The 22,425-nt window shown below is 37.6% G+C and overlaps 1 protein-coding gene across 1 annotated transcript; it reads left to right on the top strand.

Annotated features, from left to right (window-relative positions):
* Positions 1–3,611: 3,611 nt before the first annotated feature.
* LOC141429395 (uncharacterized) lies at positions 3,612–8,958 on the top strand. The gene is made up of 4 exons (XM_074089690.1): positions 3,612–3,808; positions 6,356–6,580; positions 7,509–7,644; positions 8,290–8,958. The coding sequence occupies exons 1-4, from the start codon at positions 3,720–3,722 to the stop codon at positions 8,443–8,445; spliced, it is 606 nt and encodes a 201-aa protein (XP_073945791.1). The 5' UTR covers positions 3,612–3,719; the 3' UTR covers positions 8,446–8,958.
* The last annotated feature ends 13,467 nt before the right edge of the window (positions 8,959–22,425 follow it).

Genomic DNA, 22,425 nt, shown 5'->3' with positions numbered 1-22,425 from the left:
AGCAATTTTGTGCAAATTGTAGTTTTTAATTTTTGTGGTACAGGGGTCATTCATTAAGGCGTTCTTTGAGCCTTCTTAGTACACCGGGTTTTTCTTTCAAAAGCGCGCGTTTGTATCGAAACAAACGAGCGTCGACGACGTTTTAAAAAACACGGTGAGTAAGGCTCTTTAGGGGAGGCCAATGCCCAGCAATGTATGTCTTTCGGTTGATGGTGATATAAGAATAATTAATAACTATAAACTTTATTTGTAAAGTCAAAACTTTTATTAGCCATGGTTTTGTACAGATGCACATTTCCGAATAGAGAATTTACAAACTTGTAGCCTTAAAATTGTACCTTTACTCCTTAGCTTTCGTCATGTTTAGTCCACAGGAAGATTTCTGTTCATGACTCCATACAATTTAAGGTACTTAAGATTTTTTATTTCAACTCGTACCTTCATAAAATTTAACCAACCGCATTTTACTGTATTGAATTTGTCGCTAATTACTCACTATGAGCTCTCAAAGCTTTCAAATAGCCTTATTCCAAAACCCTCAAACGCATAGCTCATGAATTAACATACTTTACTCAAAGCGCAAACTTACCGCGGCAAAAAAACGTATTTCACGCATTCAGCCTGTGTATGGGGCTAATTAAAAAAGTACAGAGGTTGGTTTCGCGAGTGGCGTAGTTTCGCTACTCGCCGACAGGGGGCGCTTACGCTTTGACGAATAGCGTGTTTGTAAGGTTATTTTTTAATGAGGTCCCGTATTCGGTCGGACCGCTGGGGCAAAGGCTGCGTGTATGAAAGGGTTACTGTAGCAGCTGTTCATTTATTCATGGGTTCTAGGCGGCATTAGAATCGAGGTTTGATAAGCGAGGCTTTGAGCACAACAAAGGGTTGAGGAATTTCGAACTGGAGTAAACATGAGTTGAGAAAATCGTTGCGTTTTATAAGCTTTCATTCAATAGTTACTGTTGCCCGCGACTCCGTCTGCGAAGAATTTAGTTGCGGAGTTATTTTGGGTATAAAAAATAATTTTACTCGTTAGAAGAAAAAATAAAAAAAAACATAGTGTGTTATAGTGTTATGAGATAATTAAATGTCTAATGAGAAACTAGTTTTTTTTTGCCCGCGACTTCCTCTGCAATCCTGCATCTCGGTACTGCGGGAACTATGCAGTTGTCTAAGGTAAGAACTACTTATCCTATGTTCTTTTACCAGGATCTCAAACTCCGTATCAAATATCATCAAAATCGGTCCAGCGGTTTAGGTGTGCAAGTTCCCGCAGGATAGCGATAAACTAATTCTTAGTTGATAAAGTAGCGGGAAAAAGCTAGTGTTTCTTATAAGATACTTATCATATCATTAAATTTTATTAAACGATTTTTAAAAAATTGCAGTGAAATTGAGGTGATATTATTTATTACTTTGTTTTATGGAATTTGATTGATTTATTAGCTTAAGTATTTATAATTGGGAATATTAATGGAATAAAATATTTCTCTTAAGTGACTTAGATAAAACAAGGATGTTGAAAAATAAGAATTAAACGAGCGAATAAAGTTTCCACTATCCTATTTAGAAAAAAATAAATTAAGTGTGAATATTCTATGTCAGTCGCGTCCAACATATCATAGTACATGACAGATCTCTGTCTAATTTGACAAATTAATATATCCATAAAAACTGCCAGAACTCGCTTTGTCAAAAAATTAACAAATATTAGCAGAAATAAAAAAAATGCTTGCGTATTCTCTACACTAATTTCTACTTTGTCAGCAGTAGACCGAATTTTCTAACAAAATATTACTGGACAGACATACTGTCACGCTGTAGCCCTAACATTTTTGTTGACAGCCTTATGACAGCTGTGTTTAGTTCTGCTGACCCGCTAGCCGCTAAACGCGACAGTACATACTCGTACCTAAGCTAAAAAAAATTGCGCAAGCTGAAACAGAGAAGCTTCGCTTGCGCTACAAAAAAATAATGACATTCTGAAGTGACAAGATGAGATGACGACTTGAGAGTAAATTAAGTATACAGGAAATCAACCTCAGATGCATAAAATTGTGTTTAAATTGAGATTCACGCTTCAGATGTTTCTGACTTACACCTACACTAACTAACATACCTACACTATATCAGATTTATTATAGAAACAAGAAAGAAAGATGAAAGAAAGGAAAGAAAATGTATTTGTCATAAACAAAATAATGCAATTTTTTTCTGTTCTATGTTTGTTTCTATGTTTGTTTTATGGCGTTAAATAAATGTATGTTCTTTCTTTCTTTCTTTTCTTTCTTTTATATTGGCTATTTTTTTTTCTCAAATAGGAGCCGCCGTTTAATCTATCTATAATATAAAATTTATTTTTCCCCAAAACATCTACTGAATTGTGTACAATGGAGGTTAGTCTAATCTCTGTTTTGTTTGAAAATGAAAGTTTCACTGTACGCACCGGTATTAAAAAACGTTTTTATTTAAAGATTATTAACTAAAACTAAATCTGGTTCAGATGAAATACACAAAAAATATTTATCCTGGAATATCATATCTTGTATATCGAAACAGTGCCATCTAGCGACGAATAGCTAGTTCTCAATCACACATGTAGATGACTCGCGTGAGCACATGTGAATATGTATTGAGCGTATGGTGACGACCGGCTTGATTCGAAAGTTCCAATAAGAAAATTCTGTATCTGTAGTTTGTGGATTATACACGAGCATAGATTTAACAATTAACATGAGAGATTAATGAAAAAGTACCCCAACACATACGTCAAATAAACTTTATTGAATACATTAAAGCTTCATTCGGAATAAAAAGAAGGCACGTATTGTTTTCTCAAGCAAAATTTCTAATAGGTAAGCATATAAATACTGTCTTATATTTAGATATAAAGTGATATTTTAATAATCGCCAGTGTCGTAAAAAAATAATTAGTCCATCCAAGTTAGATTCGTGCGCGATTTGTCCCGACTACACTAACATACCTAAACTCGTGACGCCAAGTTGAGTACCTATCAAAAACTTGGAAAAAGCAATTTTGATAGTCATTCAATACATTTTTATTATGTACCACTCTTAAAAGCTTAGTGTGCAGCTATAAATCTATAAAACATGCAATAATTTCATTTTTAATACTAGCTTTTTTTGCTGGCTGCACTTTTTGTTGACTGTACTTGCATTGTCACCCAACCGTTGAACAGTTCCGTCCTGCGGAGACGAACCTGGCCGGACTACCAGGATGTCATTACCAGATTATTGTATTGTCACGTAATTCACATAAGTATGCCAAATTTCAAGACAATCCGACTACTAGAAGTGGGTCAAATTTAACTTGCAAGATTTGACCCGCACATACATAGATACATGAAACATACATTACAAGTTAAACAAAAAATTAAAAAACTCGATGTACATTTCAGAAACGTCCGAGAATCGAGGAAGTCGTACAATAAAATGAATGAATTAGCATCAAAATCATAAATATCACCAAGATATCACCATAATTTTGTAGAAGGAACTTTGCGTTTGTCGTTTTCCGTTCAACCTCCGCGCTAGAGCGATCAAAGCTCCCAAAAACTCTTAAAAAAACAAAGAAATTCGAAAAACAAAATTGAAGACTGCTGTCAAAATTCCGTAGCACCTTTCATGGAGTAATAAATGTTTTGGATTTTAAAATGACAAAATTACCGTGTGGTATAGTAGGATTATAGTTTGGCGCTATGGTGCGCTGGCGGCTCTGCCTTGTGCTAGCCGCGCTGCTGTTGGTACCAAAAACTGGTGGCAAACTGGATGAGGATGAGGACGAGGAGTGAGTACCACTTTACCGTAAAGAGAGCCGGGAGGCCCAGTGTCAGCACATCGCTGTTGATAGCAATACTTCTTGCTTTTCTACAATTGCCGATAACTACATACAGAAATGCAGTATTGGAGACACTTGAAATGTCATACTGATGGTGACATGTTTGTGCTTAGTTTAGCTCTTCTGAAACCTGGAACTGAAATAAGGAATAACTTGAACTGAGCTTCAAATTATCAAAATAAGGTTTTTGTTGATTTAACGACATTAAGATATCATTTTCTCTTCAGAGTAGTGACAATATACCTTGAGGTTTTTCTGGAACTGTTTTGCAATATCAGTGAGTAAGTTTTATATTATTTAACACTTGCCAAAAAATAATACTGTTGTAAGTATTTTCTGGAAAATCTGGTGCTATGAAGCTTTCAATTTTTTTCGGTTTAATTAATCTTTCAACTGATGTATTATACTCACTTTACTGAAAACTGGTATGAACTGACAAACAAAAAAAACTTGCCATACATGTTCAATACTTCCGATTTGTCCTATTGGACGTTTAGCACATTTGTGTACAATCATAATTATTCCACAGTTTCATAGAACAAATTGGAAGTACCCACAATGGTCCTTATTATTTTAGGGCTCCTTCATTCGTAACCGACGATAGCAAGAATGCTTTTAGCGTTCGTCTGCCAATGCTAGAGAAAAAGTATAGCAACGATGGGAATGAAATGTAATTAATCTTTAAATACCTAAACCATCGTCGTGCACCGTTCAGGATGCTAGTCTCTAGTCTATTGCGGCTAACAAGGCGCTCTAACAGAACTGCAAAACATATGGAATACTGCTCTCATCTGTGGGCAGGGGCTCCCCAGTACCAGCTTTTCCCTCAGGACCGCATACAACGGAGAGCGACTTGAATAGTCGTCTGCCAACGAATTTCTGATCGACTTGACTCCTTGACGCTGCGTAGAGATGTAGTTTCACTGTGCATCCTCTATCGCATGTACAACGGGGAGTGCTCCGAAGGAGTTATTCAGGTTGATCCTTGCCACATCCTTCCACCACCGCCCTACGCGACAACACTTCTATCCTCATCATATAGATGGTTGGCAGTCTTCTACTGAGCGTTTTTCAAGAAATTTCCTGCCTCGCACATCAAAGCTCCGGAATGAACTTTCGCCTGCGGTATTACCGGACCGATATAACCTTCAAGCTTACAAAAAAAGAGCGTACTCCTACCTAAAAGGCCGGCAACGCACTTGTGACTCTTCTGGTGTTGCAGGTGCATGGGCGACGGTAATCGTTTACCATCAGGCGATCCGTTTGCTCGTTTTCCCCCTATACCATAAAAAAACTGATACCCGCTTTAGACCACGCTATACAGTCTATCAGCCATGCCTTATACTATGAAGTGTAATATTCAAATTTCGTATCTTGCCGTCCCGCTGACGCTCATTAATTATTTAATACGAGAGTGAGAGGGACGGTACGATACGAACTTCGATTTTCGAATTTCGCAGTAGCCCCCCAGTCCTCATGCATGGGTGTTAACCGGTCGGTAGTTAGGTGGCGTTAGTATCACTTCGTCTAAAAAGCAGCCGGTCTAAGTAGCAAGTGATAAAAAACAACTGGTCTAAATAGCAAGTTGTTTAAAAAGCAACTGGTCTAAGTAGCTAGTGGTCTAAAATGTTTCCCTAATGTTTAGTCGGTTTCAGTTCGTGGCGCACTACAGTTTTACAAGCTTTAGAATATTATATTAGCTTGATTTCGTATGTTTATTTGTTTGTTTCAAATCTTGGGAGTTAGTTTTGATCTTCTTCTAGCGGTCAGTTTGATTTCAATTTTCGTATACATAATGTAAGTTGGACGCCAATGAAAGTACAGTCAACAGAAGTACGATCAGCAAAAAAAGCAATTTTCAGTAAAATACTTGCTTATTTAACCCTTAATAAGGCCCCATTTATTGGAGCATACCACCACAGAATCAAAAACAGCTATCGTATACATAATACATACCTGACAAAGAATAGTTTTATAGCTAGTCGTATTTTCAATAATTACAATGAAAATTGTGACGTATCAAGAAATTAATAAGGTTCAGTTTCCAATCCAATGCAAGTGGTCGCTAAATCGCCTCTACCTCTATTAAGGGTTAAATCTCAGCTGCAAAATAGATGTGATTGTAGTTTTAGGTCATGGTGACATTTCTGTTCCTCTTATTTAATACTTATGCGGTGTCTACGATGACATCTATAATGTTAACTTCTGTGTTAGTGACAGAGCACTGGTAAAGCTAGTACGATAAAGGTCTAATGCACAACATTTCTTAACCTCGGTGGCGACCCTAATTCGGATTGCGGGCGGTATTAGGTGGATCGCTGGAATTCTATAATTAAAACACGTGAAAAATGTATTTTTAATATTTTATAATGAAGTCAATTTTAAAGGTAATATTAGGGTTATCGCTTCAAACATTCTTAAAGTTTAGGTTAGGTCAGGTTAAGAACCGCTGGTCTAATGGGTGGCCATTTTTACTGATGATGTTGGTATTTCCAGACGAACGGACGACGCAGAAGAAGAAGAAGACGACGACGAAGACGATGAGGAGGACGAGCAGGTAGAGAAGGCGGAGGCGGTGGGGCGGCGCGCGCCCGCCCTCGTGCCCACGCCCAATCCCGTCGCCGTCACCAGAACCATCAAGAAGCTGCCGTTGGAGTGCTACGTGTGTGCGTTCAAGAATGAGTCGCCGCTACGGTCCTGCCTCGACCCTACTAAATACAGGTACAGGAGGCTACTAAGAGATTCGAAAATCGACCTTCGACTCGTACCGTCCCTCTTATTAATTAATAAATAGACGTCAGCGGGACGGCAAGATACGAAGTTCGAATTTTGCACTTCGTAGTGGCCAGATTTATTCAGTGGAAGCTTGGAATGGAACAGTTGGCTACCAATATACAAGCTGCCTTAAGCAGCGTTTCCACCAGCAGGGCCACTACGAAACTCGAAACTCGAAGTTCGTATCGTACCGTCCGTTCGTCGTATTGAGGTATCCCATCTTAGGCCTCTAGTTTGGCAAAGCATCTGCAATACCCCTTATATGAGGAGACCCATTTGCTCGTTTGCCGTCCAGTCCAATAAAAAAAATATAGTAAAATTTAAGTAGGTTTTTTTCCTTGCGATTGATGAATGATCCATCGATCGATGTCCGAAGTGTATTAAACTAGAGCATGACCACGATTTGATTTACAAATTCAGATAAAAGGGCGTTTTTACAAAAATGTGTACCTATTCATAGAAATTTTCGTACCTATTTAATTTTTTCATACAAATTTATGAGTCAGCTTTGTGACGCCCAATATCGAGTGTATGAAAAATAAATCACAAAACTGACATTTTTGATTGAATTTTTTTTTGAAACCATCGGAATCGATTGTGCTTTTGATTCTGAGCAGGAAAAATCATATCTTATCCAAAATTGAAAGGGTACACTTTTTTGTGACAATGCCCAAAAAATCTTTTACAGGAGTATTCAGTCAAATTACCATGTACAAAATATCTAAGTATTTTAAGCTGCAGCAAGGTAATCAAAATACAAACTCTTCTATAGAGATTAGGCTGGGAAATACATGCCTTTTTAACCTGCAATTTTTAATGTTCGTGTTATAACTATTATAAGTCAGTATTACCCCACGATTTTGTTTGTTTCTAGAGTACATTCAGTGACGTGTCGATCTGTCGACGAGAAGTGTTTCACGCAAGTGGTGTCCAAGGGGAAGTCGTACGAGGCGGTGCTACGCGGCTGCCGCACGGGCTGCGTCGGTTCCTCGGACACGACGTGCTGTGAGGTGGGTACACAGCAGTGGCGCGGTGCCCTGTAGATAAGTGTTTCACGTAAGTGGTGAAGAGCAAGTCGTCCGAAGCAATTTTGGCACGGATCGTCTGTGATTATTGTATTGTCACGCAATTTACATAAGTATACCAAATTTCAAGCCAATCAAACTACTAGAAGTTGATCGCATTTAACTTGAAAGATTTGATTACAGACAGACAGACAACGGGACAGGTGAAACTAAATAAAAGCTTGTAATAACATTTTGTCATTTCTTTTAATCATCATCATCCCAGCCTACATACGTCCCACTGCAGGGCACAGGCCTCCTCTCGGAATGAGAGGGCTTGGGCAGTAGTTCCCACGCGGGCCCAGTGCGGATTGGGACCTTCACACACACCGTTGAATTGCTTCGCAGGTTTGTTGTGCAGGCTTCCTCACGATGTTTTCCTTCACCGTAAAGCTCGTAGTAAATTTTAAATGTAATTCCGCACATGAATTTCGAAAAACTCAGAGGTGCGAGCCGGGGTTTGAACCCACGATCCTCTGCTTGAGAGGCCATAGGTCAAACCACTCAGCCACCACGGCTCATTTCTTTTAATGCTCTCTGGGATTAAGAATAAATTCTTCTCATAATTTAATCTGTGTCTTTGCTTTTCAGTTAAACCGCTGCAACAACCAAGCTTTTGCGATGCCGTTGGTACCCCGAGCTTTGACCGCCGCCAGCAAAACTACGAAGACCTACCCACCAAACGTTCTCTTCTTCGTCACCATACTCTTGCTTCTTCAAACCGTGGTCAAGGTCGCCTTCGTGTAACAAAACAGCATCGTCATTCGGGAAGTTTCGGGAAACATCGGGAAGGTTCGAGTTTCGAATCCTTTCTTATTTGAAAACTGCGAGGCATACTCGGCAGCTTCAAGCGATGCAGTCGTCTTTTGTTTTCACATTACATCTGACTGAAGTACACAGGGCTCCAAACAAATTGTTTTTTTTTTGCCAGTCCATAGGACCTTAGAGTCTAGTTATTGAAATGTATTTATAGAGCTATTCGGTGTATGAGGTGTGATTTGATTAGCCACGGTGGAAGTAGTGTTTTGTTTTATTGTGTAGTTTGTTAAAATCTGTGGTATCGATTCGTGGTTCGTCTGAAATGGTGTAATCGAGCATCTTGTATATCGATTAGGTTTATAAATGTGTTACAATACAAACGACTTTTGAAGGGGAAATAGAAAATCCCAGTAGGAATTGTATAAAGTTTTGGTTACAGTAATTTGTGATATTTTGAATGTTTTGTACACTGGTTTTGTAATACATTTTGGATCATTGTAAATGAAGTTTTTTTTTGTCAATATTGATGTATTTGAAGGCTATTGATTCAATATTGTTCTGCAACTTGGCAGATAAAAATTTGCATATCGTCACTACTTAAAAAAAAACTCTTATCTCAAAGTAGATAATTTTTCTGAGTGGACCTTATGAACATTACGTCAAGGTTCAATTTTGTTGACATATTGATTTTAGATACGAGATTTTTTCAAATTAGTGACGATATTGCATAACCTAACCAACTTGAAAAGTTGATAAGCCATCATCACATGTAATTTTAAAGTTCAATATCTCAAAAACGGCTGAACCAATTTTTATCAAACAGATAAGAACCATCATGAGGAAACCTGCACAAACTTGCGAAGCAATTCAATGGTGTGTGCAAAGTTCCCAATCTGCACTGGGCTCGCGTGGGAACTTTGGCTCAAGCTTTCTCATTTTGAGAGGAGGCCTGTGCCCAGCTGCGGGACGTATGTATATAGGCTGGAATGATGATGATGATCGATGATGAGAAGTACCGCAAGGGAACTAGCAACTTCCGAAAAAAGCGTTTAAGTAATATACCTCTGTTAAAAACTTATTTCACATTAATTTGATTCAATATTGTCACCGACTAAATTTCAATTTTTCATTCCCGAATTCGCGGCGCACTTGTAACCTTATTGCCTTCCTTATTCCCTCCACGACCCTTGAAATGTCCCATAAATCTACAAAAATCAAAGGGCAGACCCTCCTTATGATTGAAAGGCAAAGGGTCACTCGAACCGCGGTCAAGCGTTGAACGCGCTTCCGGGAAACCAGGATGAATGGAGGGCCATGTGTGATGGAGGACTTTCAATTTTTGATGAGGCAATAGAGGGTAATTAGCTAGCTTTTTATTTAGTGAAGTGGAATTAGGTAAAAGTAATCCAACGAAAAAGCATTTCAGAAAAATCGGTTGCAATGATTGCAATAGTTATAACCAATTTTACGGTTAAAAATCCACGAGGACCCAATTGCATAACTACAGCAAGTAGTATTAGTGAATTTTAGTATTAAAATTAAAAATTATGCATTTCTGGGATTTTGTGTCTGTAGGCGGGTCACGAAAACACCAAGTTTGATGCAAATCCATGCAGCCATTAGCCTGAAGGTGAAACAAACAAACACACATTATACTCACATACTTTCGCATTAATATTAGTAGGATTAGTTAGTTTAGTGTAGATACTTTAAATTTTATCAATAAATTTAATGAAACATACAATACCTTCTATGGTTTATGCCTATCAAATTTATAAGAAGTGTAAACAAACTGATTTCATCAAAATCCTTGTATAAACACGCACTGGATCGAGTCAATAATACATTTATCTATAATTCATGCCTTTTAACTAGACTTCGCACGCGTAAACTATTCGGCTGGTACTAGTTGCAATTGAAATTTTCGGATTTTACAAAATTCCCCTGGAAATTTCCCAAATTTATATCGTGGTCTTTATTGAGGATTTGTTAAGATAACTGTACAAAATTCAAACTCTAAACCCAGTGCTAAAATTTCAAAAAATTTCCCTATCCAAATACATTAATTTATTCAGTAAATAGCCGCAATGGGCACTTTTACACGTAATTCTTTTAAATACCAGCACTTTCGGAAAGACCATCATTGCCAAGAAGAATGCGCCGCAAGAAGCTTGGCAGAAAGTCTTTTTCAAAATAAAATAAGTACAAATAAAGACTTAGAAACCACAGTAAGTATACAATTAAAGAAAAAATTACAAAAAATAACAACAATAATACACTTGATTATGGGGTCCCTTAGTTACAAAACTATCCCTTTGAAATATGGAAAAAGTAGGTATGTGTTATTCCAGTTGTTGGCTACAGTAATTCCAAATTTCATGCCTGTAAGCGAGCGGTTGTTATTTCGAGATTTTATCCCTTTCCAGTGGAAATAGAAATAAAAAGTAGCTATGTGATTCAATAGGTCCAGGTACCTAATAACAAATTTGATGTTTCTACACAGTGGTTGTTATTTCGGATTTGTCCCTGAGTTTTTTTATGTCAATATCGATTCAAAAAGTTGCCTATTGATTCAATATTCAGACTGCAACTTGGCAGACAAAATTTGCATAACTCTAAACCAACTCTTATTATTTAGATATTTTTCTATCCCTTGGAACATTACGTCAATAAAAAGTAGCTATTGATTTTATTACGAGATTTTGTCAAATTATCATGACGAAATTGCATAACCTAACCAACTGGTTGTTGATAAGCCATCATCACATGTTATTTTAAGGGAATATCTCAAAAAGTTGATCTAATTTTATCAAACAGATAAGAACCATCATGAGGAAATTTGCATGTCTAAGCAATTCAATGGTGTGTGCAAAGATTCCCATCCACTATCCGTGGGAACTTTGGCTAAAAATTTGCATATTGAGAGGAGGCCAGCTCCAGCTATCTACATATAAATTTATGGATCAATGATGAGCGGTTAAATTTCAAGATTTTATCCGAGGTTTCCGTAGGAATATTGCAAAATTCACTTAATTTATTCAATATGTCCAGACTACATTTCAAATTTCATTCCTCGAATTCGCCGCACTGGTAACCTTATTGCCTTCCTTATTCCCTTCCCTTGGAATGTCCCATAAAAAATCAGGGCAGATGTGTTATGATTGAAAGGCAAAGGGTCACTCGAACCGCTCAATTGAACGCGCTTCAAACCAGGATGAATGGAAGATGTGTGATGGAGGACTTTCCCGCAGGCAATAGAGGGTAATTAGCTAGCTTAGTATTTATTGAAGATTATAAAAGTTATCCAACGAAAAAGCATTTCAGACTAAGTTGCAATGATTGCATTAGTTTCGAATTTTACGGTATCCCGAGGGAATATCGGCAAGTAGTATTAGTGAATTTTAGTATTATTTCTGGGATTAGGGTCACGAACACACCAAGTTGATGCTCCATGCCCAGCGATTGAAATTTCAACATTTTATACTCACATACTTTCGCATTAATATCGGGTAAAAAAATATGTTTTGTCCAGACGACAATTACCTACTAAAATTTCAGACGGTAATAGAAAACGAAATATGAGATTTTATGAACTATGACGCGGGAATTAAAAATAAAAAGTAGTAATATTAGTAATTAGGTTAGTGTAGATACTTTAAAATTTTGTCAAATTTAATAAAACATAAATACCTTCTATGGTTTTTATGCCTGAAAAGAAGTGTAAACAAACTGATTCATCAAAATCCTTGTATCACAAACTTTCGACATTAATACATATTAGTAGGATTCATGTCTTTTAACTAGACTTCTAATCACTTTTTTCTGATGGTATTTTTAAATGAAACAGGGGCATAATCTGTAGTAGCATAGACTAGCGTAGAGATGGTGGAAAATTTTACATTTTAAAAGTCGATTAATGCTCGATTTAATAAGCGATTTGAATTAAGTAACTTTAAAATTAAAAAATAGTTAGTGCTTTCATAACTAAATAAACAGTTTTTGGAATTAAATCAAGTATTGTAAATAATAAAATAGACAAAAATACTTTGATCTATTCAATAATTTGTTATTAATTAATTTAGATTAAGCTAAAAATTAAATTAAACAAAATAAAATTAAACTTATTTCTATTCAATTAATTAATTAATTAATCGATTTACTGAACAGTTATTTTTGCAATAGGTTCTAGGTTTTCACATTATTGAATGTCTGTGGTCGGGTAAATGGCGTCTTTGTTTACACTTTTCATAAATTGGATCGAAATACAATATACTGTAGTTTTGCTTAAAAGTTTATTTATTCATTTCCCTCGTCACGTCGGGCTATTCAGACCTTCCGGTCCCTCGACGTGTAAATCACGTGTGAAAACAACCCATAGGAAATTCCAATAAACTCGACGATTTCCCCTCAACTACCCCCAATTTGGGGTGTCCAGTGCGTTAAGGAGCCAGCTCACTTGTCTCGACATATGGACCAAATCGCTTGCGAGGGAGTGAATTTGCTAACACTAAAGTGTTTGTACTACTCGCTTGGGTTTTAAGGGGTGTTCCTTAGGTTGGAAATGGGGCGGTCGGGTTGTTCGAGGTTTTTGTGTTAATAAATTTTTGAGGGTGGGAAAATTCTCGGTATCCGGAGCATGTCGGCTGGACCCGGTTATTTTTATTGGGCATAAACTAGGGTTGTGATTCGGGAAAGTTTGGTCAAACGTGCGAGGGTGATATTGGTTCAATTGGATTTGAGGTGAAGTTAGATGACTTTTTGTTTTCTGGTCCCGAACTGTCAGTTTGATTTTCAATTGATTGTGGTAGAAATATGGGACTTGTTGATGGATGATGGCAAATACTTTGTGATCGAGTAAAGTAGGAGTATTTTTGGCGTTTGTGGAGGTCCATGACCTAAAAACAATTACTTTGCTCACCCGCGTCCTAAGGTCTAGGTCTGGGTTTTAAGTCGCGAGTGAGCAAAGTAATTGTTTTTAGTTAAGTATTTTTTGGTGATGAACTGTTGTTTTTTTACAAGCACATTCAGTGATGCAAGTAGTCAGCAGAAAATCCTGTATTAAAACTGATTTTCCTTTTTAATAGAATTTTATGCACAATTTTTACTCGTATTCAATTTGTTAGTTTAAAAATCCACACTCATTTGGATTTTATTTTCGGTATTTTTTTTAAATATTTCTCTACACCACAGTCAGTAGCATCTACTTGATTTCACTGTATTCATATAAATCAACCGAAATCAAAATATCAATTATCGATACATAATAATATAGCTTCCTTGGGTCCACGTGGAAGGCCCAACACCTGGTTTTGTAAGGACCGTTTTAGTGCAGGGACAATGCTTGACGTGTATGATCGATCGAATCATTTGGCACGCACCATCGGTCAGCGGGATTTGCAATCACTAGTGATGTGGTGTGTTATCGACAGATAATGTGTTTTGACGAAACTGTTATACTTGTACTCTAAGGAAAAACAGGAGTCCGAGGTGGGCTTGCGGCTGCCTACGCAGTCTAATACGACAGCAAGGTAATTACGGTTTTTTCGAATTGCTTGAGCTTTACGCTTTAAGCTGATTCACTTTTTACAACGTTTTATTTAATTTGTAATAGTAATTTGTTCGTTAAGGTCAAGGTTTGATTTAAATAAACTAACATGCAAACTAATAAACATTAACTACAAGTCAAATATATAAAAGCTTCTAAAGATACTGTCTGCAAAGTTAAAAAAACAGCGATTTTTATGTCATTGTTAAAATCTGCAGTTTTCCAATAATCTCTGACCCCTCCTTACCCTATTGAAATCTGATTATAGTCATAGAAACATTCAAAGCCAAGGAAGAGAATTTCTATCTTTAGCTGTAGCATTTAGAAATCATTTTTTGGAACTATCTAGAACTATCGTTTAAATATCGATTATTTAGAACTTTCATCGATACGTTTGCAGCACTAATAAATCGTGACAAGTTTAACACGTATTATTGACCGGGATGATCAATGATCTACGCATATTTAGATCAATAAAATTATGCAAAATCATCGCTCTATTGTGCTGTGTTGACCTTTTTACTTACATTTCGGGTAACGTTGCATGACGGCTACAATAGCGATTTTATTCTATTGCGAAGTGAACAAGATATTGGTATCCGTAATAAAATATCTGCGTCGTCCAGTCTTCATTTTAGCTTCCAATTCTGGTACCTGTTTTTCAATCAACTTTTTAGTAATTAAATTAATTATATAGGGGATAATCTCTGACACGCACAGACAGACACTCTAAAAAAGAGACTTTAGGTTTAGTATCCCACCATCTTACTCGCTAATCCTGCCGTGAAGCAGCAGTGCTTGCACTGTTGTGTTTCGGCGTGGAGAGTAAGACAGCCGGTGAAATTACTGGCACTTGAGGTATCCCATCTTAGGCCTGTAGTTTGGCAACGCATCTACAATACCCCTGGTGTTGCAGATGTTTATAGGCGGTGGTGATCTCTTACCATCAGAAGACCCACTTGCTCGTTTGCCATCCACTCCATTTTCTTTAAATAAATACAACTTTCTTCTGTTCATGTTTTTGGCTATGGTTCATTCTTAGTATTTTTTGTAATTGTTTTATTCTTAATTTTGCTGAATAATGTGCTAGCTGATAAGAATCATAATTTTTCTGTAACTATCATGAGTTTGTGAGAAAAAATCGCAAACTTTATTATTGTGTTTTTGATCACGCATTAGTTGAACTTTAAGCTTTTGTGGTGAAAACAATGCATTTATTCTTATCATCGTATAGTCTTAAAAATCTGGTTAGTGGTGTAAAACGCGTGTAGATATTTTAATGTATAGTCGAGGAAACTGATGGACGTGATCAGTTTGCAGTCGAGATCAAAGAATGTTTAAACTTTACTAACTTGTCGCTGTCACTTTATGTTTGAACTTTTGTATAAAGTTACAGTAGTAAAGTGATAATTGATAAAGTACCTAATAAAGATATCTTAGCAATACCAATGTAGAACATTTCTACTAGTAATGTCATGTTGATATATATCACATAGATCTGCCAAAGAAACCATAGCAAAATTATTATGAAAAGGTCCAGGTATCTACGTGATTCAGTTTTCTCGAATATATTAATATATTTATGACTGACTGTACGAGGAACAAGGGAAACTATTTTAGGAGATTTGTGTTCCATGGAAATCGGCGGGCCAGATCGCTCGAAGGACAGATAACCATTTGGGGAGAAAGGTCCTCGAGTGGCGACCACGAACCGGAAGACAAAGCGTCAGCAGGGCTCCCACTAGGTGAACTGGCGACATCATCAGAGGTGGATGCAAGTGGCGAAGTGTCGTTTATTGTGACGTTCTAAGGGGGGGTTGTTCAGAAGTGGACGTCTTCGGGCTGATGATGATGATGTGTTCCATGCACATTCCGTATTGCTCATCAAACGAGAGCGCAAGGACCTCGAAAATCGCCACCAAGTCCATGAACTTCTTGAAACGCTTCCAAATGAACTGCAGCATTTTTAACTGCGCTGAAATACAGTATTTGTTAAGGGGAATGTACTCTATGGATTTACTCATACGATCAGCATTCGGCACACAAAGCGAGCGGCTTTTTCTCCGAACATTCGCTTATTTACTTACATACATAAAAAATGTCCAATTTATGCCGGCCCACTTTCGTATAGCAACACTTAACCATGTGTCCCACCCGAAATTATTTAGAAATGAATAAAACAACTTTAAAATAATTATGATAAAACAGTCAATTGAATAATAACTAACAGTTAATTAAATAAAAAATGACAATTATTGAAACCAAAATAACAAAAAAAGCGTGATCAATAATCTTATTGAATCAGGCGTTACTTTGCGGAGGTCCATATCAATGAACTACAAATAATTTCTTTGCTCCCCAAAGTTCTAGCTCAGCCCAAGTCATTCTAAGAGCAAGCTTGTGCCCAGCATTTGGACGTATAAACGTTTAGATGATGACAATGAAAAAAAAAAACCTGAGAGTCTATTGTGTAACGTTTCTGACACCCGCGATTACTCAAATGACAGTTTTCGCACAAAAATGTAATTTGATTGTGATCGCGAGTGCCCGAAACGTTAGGCAATACGGCCTCTGGTCGTTTTTATCTTCGCCTTAAAAAAGCAGGACCGTTGACCGTCGGCGGTGACCATTTATTTGCGTGCCCATTTTTGCTGGCGCCGCGCCAGTGGTCGGCAGACGCGGCGTGCCGTCTTTTTGTCCGTCTGTACGGCCAGTTTTAGCGCAGAAAAAGAGTTGACGACATGCAAAGTTATGTTTTGGGGTGGTAGCCAACCTTTTTTTTTTCTTTTTTTTTAATGGGTTTTTGTTGATAAAATTGTTTTTAGAGTTCCTTGATTAAAGAATGTCAACCAACCTATTGTTAAGGCTTGTGTACATCCGTCATGGGACTGCATGTTTCGACCGGCTATCTATATTCACCTGTTTTTTTTTTCAAAATATGTTGGTATTAATGAACTGAAAACAATTACTTTGCTCACCCTCGACCTTATGATATGTAGCTAGGTATGTCTATGAAACAAATATGTGTTCATGTAGCACTTTCACCTCCACACTGTAAGCACACATACTTACAAATTACACAAATCTAAATACTTACCACCACTACCACACTACACTGACGCGTTTCGAACACAAGCAGAGTTCATTCTCAGAGCACATAACAGTTTTCTGGTTTCGTTCTCTCTCAAGCAAAGGATCGTGAGTTCAAACCCGGGCTCGCACCTCTGAGTTTTCATAATTCGTGTGAGAAATTACATTTGAAACTGATCACGAGCTTTACGGTAAAGAGAAACACTGCGAGGAAACCTGCACAAATCTGCAAAATAATTCAATGTTCCCAATCCGCATTGGGTTCGCGTGGAAACTTCGGTCCAGCCCTCTCATTATGACAGAAAGCCTATGCCCAGCTGTGGGACTTTATATAAGCAGAGTGGACGGGAACATTATCTACTTACGGTATTTCTACTGTTTACGTGTTAATAGTAGATTGTACAACAAGAGCATAAAACGAGCGATTTTACCCAAGACGTTCAATATAGCCACCCGAGCCGGTACGGCGAGGGTGGATAGACACGCCGAGGGGAAAATGGGTTTAATGCTCCAGTTTTACACTCAGCTTCTCACTTCGACTGCGAGGAAATGAAATAGCAACAGTGGAAACAGTTGTTCACTTACTATGTACCTTTTATTTTCACGCATTATTTTTTTTTTTTTTGTTGATTAATTTGATCGATTTATATTTTTATATTAATTTAAAAAAAAAAATGTAGTTTTTTTTGTTTGTGGCTGTTGACACCTGATTACCTTGGTCTTAGACGAAGATTTTACTTTATGCACTAGAGCATAAAAAGTCATTTTATGTCGCCTAGATCCAGCATAAATACGAACTTTACGAGCATGCAAAGTGAAAAATAATTTCTCGCGTGCAAAGTCATAGCATAGGCAGTAACTACACAAACATTTTGAAATAACTTGTAACACAAACTCAGTATGGTCGCGGCTTTATGACCAAACATGTGCTGTCCACGTGTGACGCAGCTTAATGCCCAATGTAAATTTTTACACTGGCGAGCACTGCCCCTAAGTGCGCCGATATTTTTAGTCCACAATAAATGGCAGGAATTTGGCGCCCGCCCGATGCACTGCGTTGCAAAATATTTGCTTATAATTTCCCCGTCCGCTGATGTATTTATGACTTGTCGGATTATTTTTAAGACGGGAAAATTGTTTTGAAAACATTTTTAATGGAGTTTGTCGAGATAAGACTTGGAATGAAATGGTCAAACGAGTATGCGTATGCTTATGATTAGTACTGAATCTTCTGCATGCGTCTGTATGCGTACAAATAAACATTAACAATACCTGTTATCATAGTCAAGAATTAAATTTGTTCCACTTAACATCATGATAACATGCATACATGTTTATTTAACAATACATACTCGTATTACATTGAATGATTAAATAAACTAAACTAAACTACTACACTCCCACTGTTAGCCACAGGCCTTAGAATGAGAAGGCTTGAGGCGTAGCTTCCACGTCAGCCCAGTGCGTATTGGAAACTTTACACACACCGCTGAATTTCTTCCTATGTACGCAGGTTTCTTCACGATTTTTTCCTAGACCGTAAAGCTCGTGGTAAATTTAGAATGTATTTTTGCACGTTTCGAAAATTCAGAGATCACATCGGGTGCGAACCCACAACCCTCTGCTTGGCAAACTCAACATTTACGATCTCACTACGTCTGTAAAGAATTCGTTTATCACGCCTGCGTGAGAACTACGCAATTTTTCAGCATAAAAATTATCCTATGTAATTTTTCGGGTCTCAATAATTCAAAAAAGTCACTCCTTGCTAACAAACATCTGAAATAAAAAAGTTGTTTCTATTATAGGTCATTCTACTTTAAACAATCAATTAAATAATTAGAAATCGATCGCTCAAACGTTGTTTTTCTCTACTTCCATCACAAACTTTAGTGCGAAAGAGACAGCTAGGACACGCAGTGTTACGAAGATGTACCTATTCACTCTTATCTTTCTTTCAAAGAGCGGGCAAGTTTTAGGATCCCCTAGTTGTTAGACAGTTTGGTTAAGTTTAGAAGTAAGATGGTATGGAATATGTTTCTGAGTAGAAATTTCCAGAATCTATGCCATTTAAATAGGTCACGGTGTCGTTAAAATTCAAGCATAAGGCTCCGTTTCCACCAGAAATCTGCGAGGATGTGTTGCGAGGAATATGTGTTTTTCATGAACCATTTAATTAGCCTCGCTCCCGCTCAGCTGTTTCCACTGGAAATGTGCTGTGCGAGAATAGGTAAACGAAGCGTTTCTATTAGAGTTTGCCTCTCACTTGGCTAGCTTTTTGCACTTCATTATAAATTCAATCATCATCATGTCAGCCGAAAGACGTCCGCTGCTGGACATAGGCATCCCCAAGGTTCTCCACTCAGACCGATCTTGTGCTTTCCGCATCCACCGCGATCCCGTGACCAGGTCGTCTCTCCATCTTGTTGGAGGCCTACCAGCTCGTCTCCCGGTCCGCGGACGCCATTCGAGAACCTTCTGACCCCATCGGCCATCAGTCTTGCGAGCAATGTGCACCGCCCATTGCCACTTCAGTATCGCGATTCTTCGGGCTATGTCGCTAACCTTAGTTCTACTGCGGATTTCATCATTTCTAATACCTAACTGATTTGATTATAATTTATGTCTACTCTATGTTAACCAACCAGCCTGGACGGCAAGGCTAAGACATTCGTCTTTAACCAGGCGCGGCATACGGGTTCGATTGTGAACTTCCTTCCCTAACTTTAACTACTGGCCTACTAACTTTTTCATTCGAATAGCACGGTACGTATTAGAATAATTTTTCTATCTTTGTGCTAAGAAATCAATTGTTTTACAAGCACTTTTTTTAATTTAATGAAACAAATCCGGAAAACACGTCTTAAATCGAGTTTAGCTCGACATGTTGTGAGTTATCCGGATTTGTTTCATTAAATATGAGTGAGTCTCACGGAAGTTTCATGTTCACTTATTTAATTTTCATTTGTAAACGAAAACTTTCAAGTTCTCACGGAATAAGGAGTTCTGTAGCGGAACGGAATGGAAACGAAGTGTAAACAAACAAGCGCAACCTAGTGCAATAATAGTATAACAAAAGCTTCGAAAAATTTAATACAAAATGTGTACCACCCAAAAGCCAAGAGCCAAGTATTACAAAAAACATTTTCGTAGAAAATATCACAAAAATTAATCCGGAGTATTTTACTCTGTGGTTGGAAAATTTCAAATGGATACTTGTTTAGAGATGCTGGCTGGAAATTTTCGTTCCAGATGACGACATATTTTTGGTACAGTCGAGGAAACTGAATGACATACCAGGGTGGAACTTTTGTAGTATTAACGTCATATTGACATCCCATACATTTTGCAAAGAACTCCACGTTCCACCCTGGTACGTGATTCAGTTTCCTTGACTTTTCAAACTCAATTAAAAAAACCTAAAAACTCATGTATGGTATTTAAACTATTGAGTTAAAATATTCCAGAATAATTATAAAATACAAAATGACAACAACAGTTCCAACAGCTCCATAAGCAAACAATATTATTAATGGCTCGTACCTAGCCATACATTAGGCGGTTTATTCGGAGCTAGACTGTCGTGAGCCAATAGAGCTAATTGTTGGTTGTGCAACGCGGACAATGCTGTATGAATGTATTACCATGCGGATTAGTCCACTGTGAGGTAGGAAGAAAACAACTTTATGATTTTAGGTCGTATTCTATAAGTTCCTGAAAATTTATATCGCCAATAGAGTAGAAGAATAGTAAGGGCATGGACGGAGTGTCTTTTAGAAATAAATGATTTTTATTATTATGATAGTTATGGGGATCCCATGCCCCAATGACCTTCGATCTGAATTCCTTAGTTTTGTTATGTTTTTTGTAGCTTATCATATAAACAAAAACGGCTTTAAGCAATATAGTATCCCATATTTACTTCAAAGTTTATTGTCTTCGAGATATTTGGCATCAAGGTTGAACAATTTTAGGCCAAAAAACTGTTTTTCTGGTCATAACTTTTTTGTTAATTAGTTTCAAATGAAAACCCTCGACACGTATTTAGAGATGTCAAAGACGAACCCAAATATGCAGATTTCGTATTTCGTATATCGGATCGTTCACGTCAATAGAGATACGAAATAAGTGTTTTTTTAAACAATATTTAAAAAAAAAAAATACAAAATTAAGTATTCATTTTTTTTCGAAATCCGGTAGACAAAAATGGAGATAAAAGATTGAAGAACTGGTGGCCGTTTGACTTACATCTATCTGTAGTGCAAAAGTAGGAGATACGATTCAAAACTTGTCAAAAATCGACGAAAACCTCAGGTAGCCCCTTAATATCAAAGATATTAGGAAGTTCATCATCATATCAGCCGCTGTGTGACATAATATAGAGCTCCAGTTGCTTGTTTTGGAAGCGGTCTGCATCCACCGTGAACCCACAGCTTTAACCAGGTCACCCGCCCATCTCGTTGGTGGACGTCCTACTCTGCGCTTGCCGATACGCGGCTCCATTCGAGAAATTTACGGTCTCAACGGCCTCGAACGAACAGGGTCTGGGTTTGAGGCCAAACTCAAACCCCCGGATTTTGTGGAATTCATGTGCAAACTCACACTTAACGAGCCTTTCTGTTAAGGGAAATCTCGTTAGTAAATTAGCACACATTTGCAAAGTAATTCGATGCTGTGTGTATGTGTTTTTTTATCAAGTAGCTGGCAAACGAAACGAATTTTTTTATCAAGTAAGCGATCACCGCCACCCATGGACACCTACAGCATTATTAGGACTGCGGGTGCATTGCCGGCCTAAAGGGTTGGTGGATAGAAGAGGGGGGAAGGGGGAGGGGAGCAAAAGGGGGGAGGAGAGTTGGGCCTCTGGATCTCCCACTCACCGTACGAAACACAGTAGCAAAACTACTATTTCACGCTAGCGATGATCTTAGTTTTTAACCCTCGACACAAAAGTGAGGTGTTACAAGTTTGACCCCAATGTATGTATATCTGTCTGTGGCACCGTAGCTCGCAAATAAATTGACCGATTTCTATGCGGATTTTTTAAGCGAAAACGAGTTTGCTGGCGGTGGTTCTTAGCTACGTTACTTAGAATCGGTTTGGCTATTTTTGTGATTTTTTAATTTTTAAACTTTTTTAAGTATTTAGTTTAGGTTTTAGCTCAGACGGACTGCCCTATCCATTCGCGTTCTTAGTTGAATACAGTTCTGCAATGTATTTAATGTAAGAATTTAGACAATGCCATTATAAGTATCCAGTAAGACTGATGGTTATTGCTATCGGTTCTGTCTGCGTGGTCACTTTACATTTGTAGTGATAAATAGCTATTTGAA

This window comes from Choristoneura fumiferana, chromosome 7 (genome assembly GCF_025370935.1).
Source record: "Choristoneura fumiferana chromosome 7, NRCan_CFum_1, whole genome shotgun sequence".
Lineage (NCBI taxonomy): Eukaryota > Metazoa > Arthropoda > Insecta > Lepidoptera > Tortricidae > Choristoneura > Choristoneura fumiferana.
Note: the sequence above shows the minus strand (reverse complement) of the source record. Positions and strands in the feature narration are given on the sequence as shown.